Genomic DNA, 19,953 nt, shown 5'->3' with positions numbered 1-19,953 from the left:
TGAAGTGGTTTCAGTTCTGGACTTGTTTTGCTGCGGCGTTTATATGCTGCTGTGTTCCCTATATTTGCACTGGTGGTGAACTTTGATGCCCAATAGATGTAATATGTGTAATAGCCGTGATAGCCTAGCATAAGTTGCTTGCTTATTTATTTCCTTGTTGTCTTGTTTATTTGTTTGCTTGTAGTCAGTGCAGTTCTTTTTCCGCGGTTTGCTAGTGGCTGCAATAACCTATTTTTAAAACTAGGCCACAATAACCATGGGCTAATATTTACTGTAGTGACACTGGGCCTCCTACGGGCCGTAGAAATAGTGGGCCTTCTACGGGCCGTAGAAACAGTAGGCCTTCTACGGGCCATAGAAACATTGGGCCTTCTACGGGCCGTAGAAACAATGGGCCTTCTACGGGCCATATCATCAATGGGCCTTATACGGGCCGTATGATCGATTGGCCAAACATGGGCCAATAACAGGCCGCATTATGGCTGTAAACGGGCTAGAGTCGGAATCGTCCGTTCATGGGCCGACCATAATGGGACATCGTTAATAGGCTGTATTTGATGACGCTATGAAAATGGCCCAATGTATTAATGGACCACAAACGGGCCGACTGTAACCACAGGCTGAATTTGGCCCACAAGCAGAAAATGACAGTAACGGGCCATAAGTAAACGAATGCTCGAAATGAGCCCAAGAATAAATGGGCTCTGAGAAGGCCGAAAGATAACATGAGCTGGAAACGGCCCAACTGAATAATGGGCCCTTAATGGGTATAAAGTGACACACTGTTCATTACGGGCCAGTTTCACCACGGGCCGTTAATGGGTCTAAAGTGATACACTATTCATTGTGGGCCAGTTTCACCACGGGCCGTTAATAGGCCAAGTGTTACATAGGGCCTCATATGGGCTGAAAGACCTCATGGGCCATACATGGGCCAGAAGTGAAAACGGGCTGGAATCATATTGGATGGCCCAGATGACGCTACTGGGCCTAATTCAGATAGGGCGTAATGGGCCTTGGGTTAGCGGGCTGTAAATGGGCTATATGCGAACATGCCGTTAACAGGCTTTCCATGGGCCGACCCATCACCTTTTGACCAAGTCAAACGGGCCGGCCTTTTCACAGGAATGGGCCTCTGTTGGGCCGTGCCACGTGTCGACGTATCATAGACGCCTTCTATCCAATAAGTGGATGACATCTGTCCCAACAATGAGCCTACACGTGTTTCCTCCAGCCAATGATGATTTTACACGTGGTAAATCCCCATTTGTCGGGGCTGTTAACGGGTTATCGGATCCAAAACCCGACCCAATAGCTTAACGGCGTTCCGTTACGGTGGATGCCACGTGTCGGTCACCCTTGACGAAAGCACTTCTGTGACGCGCGATTTATCATCATGGAAGTGGACACTTCCGTGATGATAATTTTGGTAATGTCATGGAACACTTCTACGACAGCACAGGTATGACTATCTTGATTCTGTCATAAATTTGTCATGGATGTACATGCATGACAAAAAATGCGACCTACTGTGACAAACACGTATCATCACAGAAGTGTATTTTTTTGTAGTGCCTTGAGCAGCCAACCATGCTTGGTAATTGACCAAATGCGGCGGGAGGGGTGGAAGGGGAGGTGCAGGCGGCTGCGGCCACGCACCCCAAGCAGCATTGGCACCACCATTGTTGTCGTTGTTGACAGCCTCATCAGGTTCAGCAGGAGCAGCATTCTGCACAAGCCAGTTATGAACCTGCTGCTGATACAGTTGCTCTACAGTGAGTTCAGGGCGAAACTGCGGATGTGGGTTGCCATCGGGCGGCGGAGGTTCTTCACCAGCAGGTTGAACTTCAGGAAGCAATCCATTCCAGTCATTGCTGCGAAGGATGGTAACTTGGACAGTCCAACAATCTCTGGCTCCCCCAAGCTTCCAGACAATGAAGCTCTTCGGGATCAGGCGCAGGCGAAGAACATGGGCTTTGATCAGCATGTAGCGTCGGTCTTTCCTAGGATTGTACCAGGACACAAGAGATCCATAGCCGCCAAGAGCCTTGGTAATGTAGTAATCGGTCTGATAGTCATATGGAAAACCAAAAAACATCAACCAAACCTCAGGGCCAAAAGTAGTGGTGCGGCGATTTAGAGCTTCATTGTGCGGCACAAAGTTGATAAGAAGATCTTCATCCTCAAGTTCAATGGGCATGTTGACAGCAGTGTCACGCAAGAAACAATCCGCAAAACCGAAGATCCCAATACAAAGCGGATGGTCACTAACTTCAGTAGGAAAGAGCTGAGAGGCATGGATCTGACCCACAATTGCATTGCGAACAGCAGCCCGACGATGCAGAGGGACGTACTCACTGGCCTCCGCGATGGCCAAGAACTCATGGCTGAGCGGCCGAATTGGTCCAACAATCATCTCGCTGCGCACCACATGATCCGTCGGACCAGGTTCGACGGTGAACCCCGGAGGAAGGAATGGCACTGGGTTCAGTGGATAGTTCGCCATTGCCAAGGTCTGCGGGGGCGGCTGGGTTTGGCCAGTGAGCGAGACTGGTGATGGGACTGGGCAGGGGCGCGTCGGTTGAGAACTCGAGGAGGTAGACGGAGCGTGAGGGGTAGGAATGGAAAGTAGAGCAAATTTGGGAATCCATTTCCATCTTTGGGCGCGGATGCGTTTGTGACAGGATCGTGCCACGTGTCCATAAAACCCACAGGCAGTGCAACGGACGGTGCGTCTGTTATCTTTGGGGGGGGCTATAGGATTGTTAGGAGCAGAGGATCCAGTCGCGCCCAGATTCTGAGTCACCAAATCAAGTTCATCAATTAGAGGAGAGTTACCAATGCTGGGGCAGTTACTTGCCTTGTGATCAGGTGCGGAGCATTGAATGCAAATCAATATGGCCTGGCAAGCAATCTTGCAATCACCCCATTGCAGGCAACGAGAACAAAGAGAGGCCCAATTAGAGGACAAAGAAATAATATCCGGTAGCGTATAATGGGCTAGGGCCAAATCTGCTTTGTGCTTAGCACTGAGTGAGGGTGGCCACGAAGTATGGTCTGGCGCATAGCTGAGAGCAGATTTCAAAAAATAGCGTGGTAAGGGCGGATACGGGGCATTTAGGGGGCAATTAAAGGCCCCGAAAATAATGTCATTGGGTGATTGCTTAGCCTCCAATTCCGCCTCAGACAAGAAAAGCTCCATTAATGCGATGTGATCAATGTTGCCCGAGGAAATAGCGTTGATGCCGCATTGCTGAGTTGGCGGTTGGATCGATCCAAATTGAATTTGAATATTATCTTTGTTCTTCACCAACGATGAAGTAGAAGCTTCATGATCATTCAAGCTAGAAAAACTCCATTGCTTCAAAATAACAAGATTAAATTTGTTGAGCTCTTTGGCTGATGAGTGATCATGAGATTGCCCCTTCTGCAAGAAATCCAGAGAAGCAGAGATGGACACAGGCTGTCGATCCAAAACCTCAACCAATTCTTGATCAGCATGCCAATGTGAAGCAGAGAAACGCTTAGCAAAGCGGCCATTGAACAGATGGAAGTGACATACAAAGTCAGGCCAAACACGATCCTTTAACCCATAAATGAAATGACCCACTTTGTTGTTGGCCACAGAAAAATGAAATGATCGTGAGGAAAGGGCCACAACCTTGAAACCAGAGCAAATCCCTCCAATGCAACATTGCAAAGCCAATCCCACTGAATCATTTGTGAGAGGGAATGAAGCCGAAGAGAAAGAAACAACCAAAAAGAACTCCTTGGCGTCTCGGGAGGGAGAGAAGTGCACCGTAGAACCAAACTTACGTCTCACCTGATCGGCTAGGGACAAACCAGAAGCAAAATCCCAATGTAGAAGGCCTTCCATGGTGGTGGAATCTAGAGATCTCCATTGTTGGTGGACAGCAGGTGGGAGAGGAGAGAGGTGGGAGACGAGAGGAGAGGAGCCATTGACGTCCTTGTTGATATGAAACAATTTGTTATTCATGTCAGAGAGCTAAGAGTCATCAATTGCCTTACCCAATTTCTACCAGTATTTCTACCAAACCATTACAGTTGATTTTTTCTGATGTTTGGGGCCCTGCTCCCACTTCTGTTGGTAGACACACTATTATATCAGTTTTATCGATGACTATAGTAAATTCTCTTGGATATATCTCTAAAATAAATGATATGATGTGTTTCAAGTTTTCAAAAACTTTCAAGCTCTAGTTGAACGAAACTTTGACAGTAAAATTATTGTTGTCCAATTCGACTGGGGAGGGGAGTACGAAAAGTTGAACTTCTTCTTCTAGACACTTGGTATCTCACACCATGTGTCCTGCCCTCATGCTCACCAGCAAAATGGGTCAGCTGAACGCAAGCATCGGCACATCGTTGAAGTTGGCCTTGCTCTTTTGGCCGGCGCTTTCATGCCTCTTAAATTTTGGGATGAAGCGTTTCTCATTGCCGTCCATATCATAAACATGCTACCTAGTCGTGTCATTAATCATGAAACTCCTGTAGAAAGGCTTCTTCACACAAAACCAGACTATAAGTCTCTTCGTGTTTTTGGGTGTGCCTGTTGGCCAAACCTACTAGCCTACAATAATCGCAAACTCATGTTTCGATCAAAATAGTGTGTGTTCCTTAGCTATAGTGCTCAGCATAAGGGGGTCAAGTGCTTGGATGTCTCCACTGGATGTGTTTACATATCCCATGATGTAGTCTTTGATGAAACTAAGTTCCCTTTTGCTGATCTTCACCCTAATGTCGGCGCACTTGTTCGAGAGGAAATTCTTCTCTTGCCACCTCATCTCACTGGCTTTGATCAAGGGGTGTTGATGATCAATTGTTGACTAACCCATCTAATGGCATGCATGAGTCCTGTGTCGATGCAATAGGAGAAACGGCGAAGAAAATGAAGCAAACGGTGCAAAATTTGGGCTATATCCCATGTGTCCCATGGCAAGAGACAGATCCGCCTTGGGATCGGCAGCGACGCAGGCGATCGGATCCGCCTCGGGATCGCTAACGGCGCAAGAGGGAGGATCCTCCTCGGGATCAGCCACCACAGAGGGGGCAGGCACAGGCGCACGCGCTCTCGCGCCGGATTCACGTCGCGACGACCCCGCGCCTGACACGCGGCCTCCTCCGACTGGCGCGCGGTACAGTACCCAACCAGTCACGTACAAGCGGCGGGACTTGGCACGCGCCAGGGAGGACGCGGGCCCAGCGGGTCCCCCCACGAGCGGTCGGCCGACCGGCGCGCACGCAGAGGCGCGGGGCTCGGGATTCTCGGCGCCAACCGCAGACGTGGCGCTTCCGCCATTGGCCACAGAAGATCTAGCCAACCCTGCGGGCGCTGGCGCTGCTGCCGTGACAGGATCCGCCTCGGGATCAGTTGCAGCTGCAGCTGATGATCCTGCGCAACACGCTAGATCCTCTGCGGCTGAGGATTCTGCTACTCCACCATCACGGCGTACACGGCTACAACAAGGGGTAACTCAACCCGTAAGTTATAAACATATGACTAAATATGGTTTGGTCTGTTCCACAGGAGAACCAGATGAACCCAAAACCTTTGATGCAGCACTCTGTGATGATAAGTGGAAGAACAATGAATGAGGAGTACATGGCACTAAAGAAAAACAAAACATGGCACCTGGTTCCACCATAGCAAGGTAAAAATTTAATTGATTGCAAGTGGGTTTTCAGAATTAAGAGGAGACCTGATGGAACCATTGACCGCTATAAGGCTAGGCTCGTTGCAAAAGGCTTCAAACAGCAATATGGCATAGACTATAAGGATACCTTTAGTCTTGTGGTAAAAGCTGCCACTATTCGTCTCGTTTTGTCTATTGCTGTTTCCAGAGTTTGGAGTCTCAGGAAGCTTGATGTACAGAACGCGTTTCTCCATGGTGTTCTGGAAGAGGATGTGTACACGAAACAACCTCCTGGGTTTGAAAGTAAGAATACTCCTTCTTATGTGTGCAAGCTTGATAAAGCCCTATATGGATTAAAACAAGCTCCAAGGGCATGGTATTCTCATCTCTGTCACAAGATGCAAAAACTTGAATTTGTTCCCTCTAAATCAGACACATCATTATTTATTTATAACAGATCCAATACATGCATATTTTGTTCTCATTTATGTTGATGACATTATTGTGACCAGCTCATCTGATGAAGCAATTAGAGGTCTCTTAAGAGACTTGAGTGCAAAGTTTGCGTTAAAGGATCTTGGAGACTTGCACTACTTCTTCCTTGGGATTGAGGTAAAGAAGCATTAGAATGGACTTCATCTCTCTCAAGCAAAATATGCAGCTGATCTGGTTAAAAGGGTAGGATTGCAAGGTTGTAAACCCTCACTCACTCCATTATCCTGCTCAGAAAAATTGTCTCTTGCGGAAGGTAAACTTTTGAGTCAGGAAGATAGCACAAAATATAGAAGCCTCGTAGGAGCTCTTCAGTATCTAACTCTTACCAGACCTGATTTATCTTTTGTTGTCAACAAAGTCTGCCAGTTTTTGCATGTACCTACTGATGTTCACTCGACGGCTGCCAAGCGTATAGTCATATATGTTAAACATACTCTCAATATAGGTCTAAATTTCAGCAAGTCATCTTCTATCCTTGTCAGTGCCTTTTCTGATTCAGACTAGACAGGGTGCCTGGATGACAGGCGCTCAACGGGTGGTTTTGCAGTCTTTTTTGGGCCTAAACTTAATATCATGGTGTGCACGCAAACAGGCTACTATATCCAGGTCAAGTACTGAGGCAGAGTACAAAGCATTAGCAAATGCTACAGCTGAAATCATATGGGTTCAGTCTATGTTGAAAGAGCTTGGGGTAAAGAGTAAACAAGCTCCATGTCTGTGGTGTGACAATCTTGGAGCCACTTATCTTTCCACTAATCCTGTGTTCCATGCCAGAACAAAGCACATAGAGATAGACTTTCATTTTGTCAGAGAGAGAGAGAGTTGCTCAAAAGCAACTTGACATTCGGTTTGTGCATTCAAAGGATCAGATTGCAGATGGATTTACAAAGCCTTTGCCCACAAGGAGTTTTGAAGAATTCAAGCATAATCTCAACTTAATGAAGCTGTGATTACAGGAGGGTGTTAAACATACTATGGTGCACCCGGCGCATGAGGTAGTTAGGATAGATAGATAGATTGTTTTTCTTTCTCTCCAAGTTCTATCTCTTCCTTGAATATCTCTCTCTCTTTTGTAATCTCAACAATGTATGCACTATGGTTGGGAGGTGTGCCCCAACTCTATATAACACGAACCCGTCGGCCTCAACAGGCTAAGATGTTTCCAGCTATCGCACAGGACGAACGGAAGGCGCTTTGAAATCGTTGTTGGAGCATCATCAGGTTTAATAAGTGGCTAATCATTTGCTATCACCATGTCTCTCAAGCTCACTTGGCAAAAAATGAAAAGAAAGGAAAAAACCGTTGTTTGTAGGCAGTGTGATGTGATGTCAATTTGGTTGGTTACATCTCACGATAACTGCTACATGAGAGGTGTGTCTTTTCCGGCACTCTCGTACTAGGGAAAGGTCCTCTCAATGCTCTAACACTCACACCGGATATGGATTCTGGATTCTACGAGAATTTTTATGAAAGCGTTCCATTTGCTTCTCTTCAATGGAAGTTCCATTTTTCCCAGGATGTATTCCGAGGATTCATCCACCGAAGTGATGCTCATCTGGACTCATCTTCTTGCAATCACAAAGAAAAAGAAAGGAATATATAACTTTGTCAGTCACTTTTTTCTTTTTTTGAGAAAAGACAGGGCATCTATCTCTGAAGAGAAGAGTCTAAGCCCACGGCAGGAGCAGCCCAGCAGGCCCTTTCACGCAGACCAGAAGCCCAGCCCACCAGTATATGTCTGGGTTTCTGTCAGTCAATGTGAGAGAGACTGACGCACCACGGCTTCACCCTTCCTTCACCCAGCTCCCTCCCTCCCCTCGCCGCCGGCGCCGCCATGCTCCGGCGCCGAGGCCGCCTCCTCATCCAGACGCTCACCACTCCCTCCGCCACCACCGCCTCCCCTATCCACCGCCTCATATCCTCCGCCGCCCGACCACAGGTACACGCTCGGAGCTGCATCCTCTCCTCTCCCCGCCGCCTCCTCTCCGGTGCCACAGCCTCCGGCATCTCCCCAACCACCGGGTTCGCCGTGGAGGACTACCTCGTCTCCACCTGCGGCCTCACCCGGCCCCAGGCACTCAAGGCCTCCCCCAAGCTCGCCCATCTCAGGTCAGCCGCCAACCCTGACGCCGTCCTCGCTTTCCTCGCCAGCCGCGGCCTCTCCGGCGCCGATGTCGCGGCCCTCGTCGCCAAGGACCCCAAGTTCCTCTGCACCAGAGTCGACAAGGGCCTGTCCCCCATCGTCGCGGGGCTCTCCGGCCTCGGCCTGTCAGATCCCGACATGGCGCGCCTCCTCTCGCTCGCCCCAGACAGATTCCGCTGCAGATCCATCGTCCCCAATATACACTACTGCCTGGGCATCTTCGGGTCCTACGAGAATCTCCTCTCTGCTGTCAAGCGCAATTTCTACATTCTCACGTCCAACCTTGAGACAGTGATCAAGCCCAATGTCGCGGTCCTGCGAGAGTTTGGGCTTGGTCCTTGTGATATTGCCAGGCTGTGCGTCGCTCAGTCATGGCTGCTCACCACCAGGGCAGAGCGTGTCCGGGCGACGGCGGTGTGCGTCGAAGGTCTGGGTATACCCCGAGGATCTGGGATGTTTAGGCATGCGATGGGTGCTGTCGCATTCGTCAGCGAGGAGAAAATCGCCGCCAAAGTGGAGCACCTGAAGAAAACGTTCAGGTGGGAGGATGCTGAGGTGGGCATTGCTATTTCTAAGGCTCCAAATATGCTGAATAAGACTAAGGAATTTCTGCAGAGAAGGTCGGAGTTCCTCATCTCTGATTTGGGGTTGGAACCCGCATACATTGCTCATCGCCCCGTAATGCTCTCGTACAGCCTGGAGGGCCGGCTAAGGCCCCGGAGCTACGTTGTGAAGTTTCTCAAGGCAAATGGATTGCTAGATCCCGACAGGGACTTGTACTCCGCAGTCGCACTGAATGAGAAGGTATTCATGAAGAAGTTCATATGTCCTTACAAGGAAGCTGCATTGCACCTTGCTCAAGACTATGCAGCAGCTTGCAGAGGGGAAGTGCCGGCTAGATTCAGATTTACATGAAGCAAGGATGGGCTATGGAAATTGGTAACTGTGTATGACATGGCAGAGTTTTCACCATCCCTAGTAAGCTGGTAATTCACATTAATGTTTTTTTCCCCTGAATAGAGATTGGTTTTCCGCTGTAGTATGTCTTCCACATGGTGGATTGGTCGCTGCTACTGACTAACGAAATCGATAATTTAATTCATGAACCCTGTGGTGTTGATGTAATGATGTTGTCAGTAAGTACTCCCTCTTATATTAGGTTACGGAGGGAATAGATATGAAAGCATTGCCTAGATAATCTCAGACAATTAAAGTCCATGAATATTTTGTGTTTCCGACTTCCATTAGGATAATGGAAATTGAATATGTCGGTAGACCAATTTTCTTGTGAAACCAGAACCCAGAGAACAAGAAAAGATGAGAACTGTATTGCATCGTTTTCCAGTAAATATATCGTATGAGTTGCTTTCATTCAATTTTTTGTTTCCATTCCATTTCTATCCTTTTGTTTTTCATCATTTACAGTTCATTTTTTTTATATCTAGGTTATGCTTAGGAAATATGTTTCTATTGGGTGTCTTATGCCTTTTGATTTTTTCCCCATTATCCTTCTAAGATTGAATATCTTTGTTCCTAAATCCTGTACCTGATTTTACTTCTGCTGAGAAAAATTTCAAACTTGATAAGGTAATCTATTTGGGACTAAAGCATGATCAACAATGAATTAGTCTCATCATTTACATCTGTCGTAGCTTGTCAGAATTACAGGGCCTGCTCAGGCCCTGATACTATGCTGTAATGTTTCTCAAGGAAATGGATTGCTCAAGCGCAACCTGAGCTACAATACCGTTTTCATGGTGACTGAGAACGTTTTCATTGAAAATTTTCATATTGCCCTCACAAGGAAGCTGCCCCGCACCTCACTAAAGAATATGCTGCCACTTGCAGAGGGGAAGTGCTATCTAATTTCATTTTTTTCTTGGAATACTTTTTTCTAGAAATCTGATCTGAAAACTGACAGCATTTATTTTGCCGCTAGCTGTTTCTGTTATGAAAAGAATACTTGGCTGTTCCCCTGATACTTAGAATTTTGGCTACCATTGGAAAGCTTTATATTACTTTGCAGTATTAAATGAACTTTAAATGCATTATATATCTTGAGGACTACTAGGACTGAAGTTGTAGCCGTTGGGTGTATTTTATGCCAATGTCCACACATACAGGTTAAACTTGGACTCCTGGAGTTAGCAGGTTGCCATTGCGGTTGACACACTTGAGTTATTTTCCCCTTGTTTCTTTGATTTGGGTCATTCCTGTTTGCACACAAACCCATGTTATGGTTGAGTAGATAATTAGAGGCGACATGAGCTGGCTGCTCTTCATGACTTCCATCTGGTAGCACAAGGAAAAAGACCTGGTAAGCACATGAGGTGATAATGGTTTAATTCTTTCAGTAGTAATAGCCTTTTGATTTGAAAGCTTGGCACCAGCTTGGCTACCACGGTCCTTGGGTATATTTATTCTGTGTGCCAACTAGAGAAGACATGGCATGCATGCACACAGGCTGTACTTGTTGAACATGGGTTGTTTACCTGGAACTATTTGTTTAGTCTTCAATTTACTGAAATTGAAGACTAATCCTAGAGAAGACATGGCAGAGGATCGGCCTCGCTTCAGGTCTCACACACTGCAGACACATTTGCATCCTCTTTTGTTCTTTATAACAAGTTATCTCTCAGATTATCGCTTTCAGTTTAAACCGGAGTAGAGTAATTAATTTGGAGTGCATGGTTTGTGATGGGCTCAACTCTTCCTCTTGGTGTTGTAAAAGAATCTTGTTCCACAGGATGGAGCTTCTTTTTCATCTGAAAGACACCCAGCATTTCAGAAGATACATACACCTACAGTTTCAGCAGTGAAGTTCTGTTTCCAATTGCAATAAGGTTGGTTACTTATCAGCTGAGTACAGTAGTGGAGATTAACTGGTGTTGAATTCGCCACCGGCTCCGTGACACATCATTGAAGTTGGCCTTGCTCTTTTGGCCGGCGCTTTCATGCCTCTTAAATTTTGGGATGAAGCGTTTCTCATTGCCGTGACCTCGACCGGACCGATGGATGGACGGACGGCGCTTTGAAATCGTTGTTGTGGCGCCGAATATTATATGCAGTCCTATGCTTTTTTTTTTCCTTATACTAGGATGATGCCCGTGCATTGCCACGGAGCCATTGGCTTAGTAGGTGGTCAAATAACGACAGTGTCCTTTGTGGCCATTGTGTGATTTACGATTGGAAAAAGATAGCAAAAATATATGATGAGAGACATGCAGCGTCAAAGAATTTTAAATGACAATTGGGAAGAGAAACTAAAACCAAGATTTATTTTAAGTTGAAGTCACACCTTTTGTGTTTATTATTTGTGCCGCTTTAAAAAAGTTGGTCTCACATGAAAGTAATTTGTTTGTTTATTTAAGATAGATTTCGCATGTGAATAAAATACATTTGTTTACATGTCTTTTGAAAGGTAGCTAGTTTCACACCAACTTCAATCTTGATAAGTACTCCCTCTCTCCCAGAATATAAGAACGTTTTTGATACTATGCTAGTGTTAAAACGTTCTTACATTTTGGGACGGAGGGAGTAGAAAAGATACTCAAGGTAGCATCATCAAGTTTAATCAGTGGCTAATTATGTACTATCACCATGCCTCAAGCTCACTTGGCAACAAAGGAAAAGAAAGGAAAGAGCCGTTGTTTGTAGGCAATGTGATTTCAGTTTGGTTGGTTACATCTCGAGCAAACCTGGCCAAACGGGCCGGCCTGGCACGGCCTTAGCTAATCGTGTCTGGCCCGGCACGGCCCGCCATGGCACGTTTAATAGCCGGGCCGTGCCGTGTCGGCCCACGGGCGCTGCTTCTTGGCCCAAGCACGGCCTGATTAGTAAACGGGCCGGCCCGATGGCCCGTTTAGCACGCTGGGCTGCACATTTTCAGTCTGCTGGGCTGGTTTTTAGGCCTATTGGGCTATATTTTAGGTATATATATAAAAAAATCTGAAAATATATAAAAAAATTAAACGGGCCGTGCCGTGCCGGCCCGCGTGCCCAGGCTCCAAGCCCAGGCACGACCCAAGGTGTGCCGCGTGCCGGGCACGGCCCGTTTAGCCCGTGCCGTGCCTGGCCCATGGCGGGCCGTGCCGGCGTGCTCGCCGGCTGGCCTATTTAGCCCGGCTTGTTTGGCTAGCTATAATCTGGAGAGGTGTGTCCTTCCCAGCCCTCTCGAACTAGGTAAAGGCGTATCAATGCTCTAACGCCCACACCAGATATGAATTCCTAATTCTATGAGATGAAAACATTTTATTTGCTTTCCTTCGATGGAAGTTTCAATCAATTTTTCCTAAATAAAGAAAGATATAACTCATCAAAATATTGTGAGTCACTCAATTTCTTTTTAGGGGTACTCAATTTTTTTTGAGAGAAGACAGGGCATCTATCTAAAGAAAAGAGCGTAAGCCCAGGACAGGGCAGCCCAGCCCATTTCACGCAGACGAAAAGCCCAGCCCACCAGTATATGTCTTGTCAGTCAATGTGAGAGAGACTGACCCACGGCTTCTCCTTCCTTCGCGCAGCTCCCCCCCTCGCCGCCGGCGCCGCCATGCTCCGGCGCCAAGGCCGCCTCCTCATCCAGACGCTCTCCACTCCCTCCGCCACCACCGCCTCCCCTATCCACCGCCTCATATCCTCCGCCGCCCGACCACAGGTACACGCTCGGAGCTGCATCCTCTCCTCTCCCCGCCGCCTCCTCTCGTCGGCCACAGCCCCCGGCATCTCCCCGACCACCGGGTTCGCCGTGGAGGACTACCTCGTCTCCACCTGCGGCCTCACCCGAGCGCAGGCACTCAAGGCCTCCCCCAAGCTGTCCCACCTCAGGTCCGCCGCCAACCCCGACGCCGTGCTCGCCTTCCTCGCCGGCCGCGGCCTCTCCGGCGCCGACGTCGCGGCCCTCGTCGCCAAGGACCCCAAGTTCCTCTGCACCAGAGTCGACAAGGGCCTGTCCCCCATCGTCGCGGGGCTCTCCGGCCTCGGCCTGTCAGATCCCGACATGGCGCGCCTCCTCTCGCTCGCCCCAGACAGATTCCGCTGCAGATCCATCGTCCCCAATATACACTACTGCCTGTGCATCTTCGGCGTCTCCTTGGAGAAGCTGCTCCGGGCCATCAACTTCAACACCAACCTCCTCTGCTGCAATAGGAGGGTGGAGCTCAACGTCGCCTTCCTGCGCGAATGCGGGCTGGGTGATCCCGACATTGCCAAGCTGTGCAGCTCGCTACCGAGGATGGTCACCACCAACCTGGAGCGCGTCCAGACAATGGTGGCGTTGACCGAAGGCCTCGGTGTGCCCCGGGGATCTGGAATGTTCAGGCATGCTCTCAGTGCTGTCGCATTCCTCGATGAGAAGAAGATCGCAGCCAAAGTGGGTCACCTTAAGAAGACGTTCGGGTGGTCGGATGCCGAGGTGAGCATTGCTCTCCCTAAGGCCCCGTTTTTGCTCGCCAAGTCGAAACAATCGCTGCAGCACAGGTCCGAGTTCCTCATCTCTGAAGTGGGGTTGGAACCGGCGTACATTGCTCGTCAGCCGGTAATGCTCTCTTACAGCCTAGAGGGCCGGATGAGACCTCGGTACTACGTTGTAAAGTTTCTCAAGGAAAATGGATTGCTCAAGCACGACCCCAGCTACTGTACTGTTTTCAAGGGGACCGAGAGGTATTTCGTGGAGAAGTTCATATGCTCTAACAAGGATGCTGCACCATATCTCGGTGAAGACTATGAAGCCGCTTGCGGAGGGGAAGTGCCTGCTAGATTCAGATTTACATGAACCAAGAATTCTGAGTTCTATATGTAGAATCCCGATCACTATGTAGTTCTCTTCTGATATCTGAAGCCAACTATGTTTTTGTCATTATTTGGTATGGAGAAGAACATCCATGTTTTATATAGATCTATGTGGCTTTCTAAAATCTACCCTTTGATGGTGTATTCATTTCTCCTTTCTGCCATGCTAATCATAAGATTACTTTATATGTTGAGCTTTTACTTCATGATCGTCACGGGAGGTTCACTGCTTCATAAATATATTTTATTGCCGTTTTGTGAATTTCAGCTCATGTCATGGTTATCTTGACTTTCAGGATTGTTGGTTGCAGCATCAGAGAAAGGTAGGTCACAAGTTGTAGGTGCATGCCAACTTCAAAGGTTAGAGACCCCAGATCTGGGAGAGGCAGTGCTGATTGAGGGGGGCAGCTGCAAGACATGACGACCCAACGACCTGGAACATCGACGCTTAAGCTTTGGTATGAGATATATGGGATTTTGTCAAGCCGGTCTTCCAAAACTGAAAGGAATTTTCTGTCTATGAAGCAGGTGACTTGGGATGATTATCGGATGTCATTCAATTACTTTTAGATGACGCCCATCATCTTTTTGTGCAGTTCATGTTGGCAACCTTGCTATTGTGCTTGCCGGTTGATGATAGTGTCCGTGCAATGATATAAGCTTGCTAAACGAAACCCATGAGGTACTTCATAATCTAGAGACATTTACTTTCTGCTTCTTTTTCATCACTAACATATGTTCACAAAAAATGGGTACCCGCATTTACCAAAACAAACTGTGAGCTGCATTGGCTTCAGTTGCACACATCTCTGAATTCATTGGTGGCCTCACTTTCTTTTGTGAATTCTGCGGTCTGTTTAGTTGGTGATTAGTTCACTTGGTCTAATCATGTTAGTACAGAACCAAATATCTGTCGAAAACTTGCCCACTATCTGATAGAACTCCCTCCAATGTTATGAAGGAGGTAAACCTTGATAGCTGGGCAGGTAAAGAAACTGAGGTGGCATGTCGATTTTTTCCCCATCATGCTCTAATTGGTTCACATGACCTGTCAGCTGTCCTGTGTAGAATATGCATGTTCTTCCAGCATTGCTAAACCTGCACGGAACTTAATTCGCTGAGTACATCCTACTCCATGATGTAACTTGTGATCTTGATCTGAATGAGCTATAGTATGTTCTACGTAGTATGTTCAATACAGTTAGTTTGTAGCTTGTGATCTTGATGTGAATGAGCTGTAGTTTGTTCCACTACAGTAGTATGTTCATTGCAGTTAGTTTGTACTGGATCTATCAGGGATGTTATGTAACTCAAAAAGTGTTGCTTATCGTTTGCAAGTTGTTAAATTAATTCGAGGCGCCGGCTTTTGTTTGTTCCTTGTGCTCATCATATCCATGGTTGTTGTGTCAGGTGGGAGCATGGAGTGTACAGCCTTGCTTGTTTCTGTGACGGCCGTGGGTATCAGACCCCCTGGGAGTGGATGCAGGACACTGGATTCGTCGTCAGGTAAATTCAGTTATCTAGCACATGACAGACTCGTGCATATCAATCATTTGGACATGCATAATGCTATATCTGTTGTTAGAACTTAGCCCCTGTATGGAATGCACCTATCGCAAATGAAGGGCTATGGTGTCATTGCCAAACCACTAACTCGGTTATTGAAGCAGAAGCAGTTGGAGTGGTCTACTTTAGCTCAGGAGGCATTTGAGGCTTTGAAGCTAGCGACGAGCTCTACTCCTGTTCTCGTATTGCCAGACCCGGCCGGCCCCCTGGGCTCACGAACCGTGTCTAATACCCCCCATGGGTCCCGGTTCTTGAAGAACCGGGACTAATGGGCTGGCCAGGCCCGAACGTTAGCCATGTTTTCTACGAGTGTGTACTGTACATCTCCAGTCCAGATAAATAAGGTTTGCATGCTCTCCTCTATGATTGTAGGTGCTTAAAATCTAAGCTGTACTGTTTCCTTGGTCGTTGTTTGGTAACTCGGTCATGTTGAATAAATTACGATTTGAATTAAAACAAACCACAAGAATTATGGAACGGAGTAAGTAGCGATTACGCACATGTATAATGTTGTTCAAGTGTGGAACCATGCGTCTCATGGGGTTTTGTTGTTGATTTTTCTTCTACCATGCCGACAACTATTATTATTTAGTGTTTACACACCATCTTATTATTATTTGTTTCTTGAACCACGACTTTCATGCCTTCTAGTAAAAAGTAACGATAAAAAAATAAGAATCTGAGTGGAATATGTACCAAAAAATGGAACCGTGTTGTAGGACATGACTAGATTTTGTAACTACGGACAAAGCCCCCTGTCATCTCAAATTGATAAGCTAATTAACGCTAAATTTACGTTGATTATTTTTGTTATTTTAATGAAATAGTTAGTAACCCAACTTTGTATCTTTCTATTTTTCAGCTTGCCTTCCTTTTCTCCAATAAATTTCGCAACTATGGAGAATTAATAGTAGCACCAGTCAGGGATCTTTCCATGCTTTGTTGTTGGACTTTCTTAATCACCGAGAGACAATCAGAAGCCACCTCAAGCCTTTGGACCCCTGTGTTTTCAGCAAGAATGAATGCTTGGCATATAGCATAGGCTTCAGCAACCTCAGGACAATATACATGATTAAGAAAGCCACGGCAAGCAGCTCGCACCAGTCCCTTATAATCACACATTACCAATCCGAACCCAGCGCGTCCAGATTTTGAGAAAATTGCAGCATCCACATTGATCATGAGCAGGCCTTCCGGCGGCGGAGACCATTTCTGAATTGATGTCGATGTCTCACGCCTGTTGGAACCATTGCGACATGAGTTCCTGTTCTCCCATATATGAAGCCCCCGCAAAAATCATGGAGTGGAACTCAGAGGCTTCAGAAATCCTGTCCATTAACCATTGCCTTGTGTGTGTTGTGGCTAAGTGTGGAAGCGGTTAGGATAATTTTGGGTCTAGACCATTTCTGAACCCGGCTGTATAGGGCATGGCAACCGATTTCTAACGTCCAAAAACAATTCGATCTGATTCCAAGTCTGGGTGACATGATATAGTACTCCCTCCGTAAAGAAATATAACAGCATTTAGATCATGCTCTTATATTTCTTTACAGAGAGAGTACATGATATTGCATTGTTGATATACAATTATGCATGATAATTCCACATTTGAAATATGTGTATTGAATTGTTTTGGGGAGGAAAAAGTCAAAGGATTAGGGCAGCTCTAACCCAACTCCTAAAAAGGGTTAACTCCTCAAAAAGATTCTGTTTCGAGGAGTTAAGCCACACCTACCCGAACTCTCAAAAGGTTAACTCCTTAAAACTTTGAGGAGTTAAGCCCAAAAATTTCTCACACTATTTCAGTTTGAGCAGCCGCCCACACTTCTAAGCAAGAGATTCCCTCCTCGCAACTCCCGCCTACGGCGCCTCCTCTTCGTGCCTCCATCGCGCAATGTCACCGCTGCAACCACCAGATGCCCCGATTTTGGTAGGAATGTGACTGTTAGCCGCCTCCGCAACCCCACAAATCACTCTCGTCGGCGCTACGCCGTCAAGAGTCGACCTACGCGTCGCCACCGCCAAGGAAGTGGCTCGGGACAAAGAGCACTATTCAGTTTGTCGCGCCATCCACGACGGCGACGGGCAAGGCCCTCGACGAGGCGACAACGAAGAAGAGGAAGAATCCCTCTGCTCCGACACCTTCTCCATGTCTAGTGGCTCGCACGCCTTCTACTCCATATCTGCCCACCCCCTCACCCCTCCTCCTCCAGCTACGTCTACCGCAACTACTGGGGATGATCATGCATGCCAATTGTCCGACGCAAATGCTCAAAAGGTAAATAAAAGCACTTCCCTTTATAGCTAGGGACTTGACGATGCAATGTGGCTATGATCGTGTGACGTGTTTGTTCTTGATGATTGCAAGTTTCATGTCCCAATTGGATGACTCGCACATACTTGGCATCATTGACATAGAGTTGTCAACGGGCGATGATGGTAAAAGGTTTGAAGATCATGCGGGCGAGGAGAATGATCTCGAAGTGGAGGAGATCAGTGATCCCATGGAGACACAAAAAAGCGTCAAATAAGACAAGGTGAGCGGAGTACAATAGCTAAGAGGACATTGCTTTTTGTGCCTTACTTGGATGAATATCTCACTTGATGCATTCGTTGGTACGAATCAACCAAACGAGAAGTTTGGAATATGATTGAAGAATATTACTCCAACAATGTGACAGTCCATTCCCACCGCACTCAAGGCTCTCTTGCTCACCTATCAAGTCACATTACACCACCGAGTGGGGTACAAATATCACTAAGTATGTGCCTATCATCCCAGACTTATACAAGCCATCTGTGTTGCACCTTTGCTACAAGAAGCTAGTTGGCAATGAGAAATGGATCTGAATGAACTATGAAAGCACACCAAAGAGGGCAAGGACTATCATTTCAGTTCATTCTGACAAGGAGGAGGATGAAAATCCTCACACTAGGCCAGATGGTGCCAAATTGCAAATGAGAGGAAGAACCATGGAGGCGCCGACGCCTACAAAGAGGAGCTTTGTGTTATATTAGAGACTAAGAAAGCCTTGGCAGCCGACCGATGAGAAGAGAAGGCGCGAGGTGGGATGAGCTCAAGTTTCATGAAGGATGAGAAGTGGAGAGTAAAGGTGGCGGCCCAAGCGAGGAAGGTGGACGCGGAGGGGCGTAGTACTGTACTTGAGGAAGAAATGCAAAATAGAAGGACAAATAGGGTGTTATGGTGTTCATGGACCCGAGCTCAATGGATGCCACGACGAGGAAATATTTGGAACTCACTCACGATTATATTTTTTTCCCAAATAGGAGATCGACGGTAGTGGTGATGGCGGTGCCCATAATGATTGTGAGCATGTGAGTACTTGATTTCGTGTAGTATGAACTTGATAGGCCTTGGTTGACGACATAAGACATGTTATGTGGTGTGTTTTTTGGATAAACTTGATTGATTTGTGACTTCTGGATGAAGTATATGCATGTTTTAATTTAATTGTTCGATTGGATGAACTATATGTATGTTTGTAGCTGTATTGTTGCATATAGTGAATTTGAATCATTCAAATGATTAATGAAATACTATGCAATTTTTTGAGATGTATGTCACAAAGGATGGAAGAATTAATCTATTCAGGAAGTTAAATATAGAGGTTCGTTTAGGTCCGACCACTTCCTTAAATTCTCACATTTGAAGAGTTCAGATTTGGGAGAGCATTGGAGTGGTTATATGATAGGGGGTTCGGCTAAGAGATGCCCTTAACTAGCACAATGCAAATGTCATTATTATTTTGGGGGAGAATATGTGAATGTCATCATCGTCTCTGATATGGACATTTGCTTGTTACCGGTTTATTTGGATTACTTACTACCTTCTAGTGTTTACATGTGCTTAAGTATATGAGTATTAATACTTGCCAAGATAGCTTCTTGGTGGTTGACCAATGAAATCCCTATGTGGGGCCCACTATAACCTCTATCTCCCTTATCTCTTTTCCCTGATGAAACCCCAACGGCGGTGAGACCGGACCGCGTGGGAAGGGGTCGACGTTGTAGTCGTGCCAACACCTCCTGGTTTAGAGAGATGGTCGGTGCCGACTGACATACCATTGACATTCTCTCCATCTTCTCTAGACAACAAAACCGCGGGGAGCTTCGCTGTCGCAAGTTAGCAACGCCCAATAGTTGCTCATCATTTATGTATAATTTTAGTTTAGTGCATGTAGATATTTCTCGTATATGTTTATGGTATATATATACCCGCTTTCAATTTGTACCATCTTCGAATATGATATAACTGTCGTCTTCTTTCGCATTTTCTTTCTTCGTGGG

At 46.7% G+C, this 19,953-nt stretch overlaps 1 protein-coding gene across 7 annotated transcripts; it reads left to right on the top strand.

Moving 5' to 3' along the window:
• The first annotated feature begins 12,780 nt into the window (after window positions 1–12,780).
• Window positions 12,781–17,113, top strand: LOC119323032 (transcription termination factor MTERF8, chloroplastic-like). 7 transcript variants are annotated; one of them, XM_037596599.1, is made up of 5 exons: window positions 12,781–13,702; window positions 14,376–14,761; window positions 15,490–15,585; window positions 15,750–15,989; window positions 16,508–17,113. In XM_037596599.1, exons 1-2 carry the CDS (start codon window positions 12,842–12,844, stop codon window positions 14,418–14,420), a joined length of 906 nt encoding a protein of 301 aa, XP_037452496.1. In that variant the 5' UTR covers window positions 12,781–12,841; the 3' UTR covers window positions 14,421–14,761; window positions 15,490–15,585; window positions 15,750–15,989; window positions 16,508–17,113. The 7 variants fall into 7 exon arrangements, with proteins under 7 accessions (XP_037452496.1, XP_037452493.1, XP_037452494.1 ...); XM_037596596.1 differs by having other exon boundaries at window positions 12,781–14,153; XM_037596597.1 differs by having other exon boundaries at window positions 12,781–14,537; window positions 14,676–14,761.
• Window positions 17,114–19,953: the final 2,840 nt, after the last annotated feature.

This window comes from Triticum dicoccoides, chromosome 6B, assembly GCF_002162155.2.
Source record: "Triticum dicoccoides isolate Atlit2015 ecotype Zavitan chromosome 6B, WEW_v2.0, whole genome shotgun sequence".
NCBI classification, from domain to species: Eukaryota; Viridiplantae; Streptophyta; class Magnoliopsida; order Poales; family Poaceae; genus Triticum; species Triticum dicoccoides.
Note: the sequence above shows the minus strand (reverse complement) of the source record. Positions and strands in the feature narration are given on the sequence as shown.

Excerpts from the sequence above, each read along its gene's own strand:
- LOC119323032 (XM_037596596.1), top strand. The coding sequence starts at position 12,842 with ATGCTCCGGCGCCAAGGCCGCCTCCTCATCCAGACGCTCTCCACTCCC.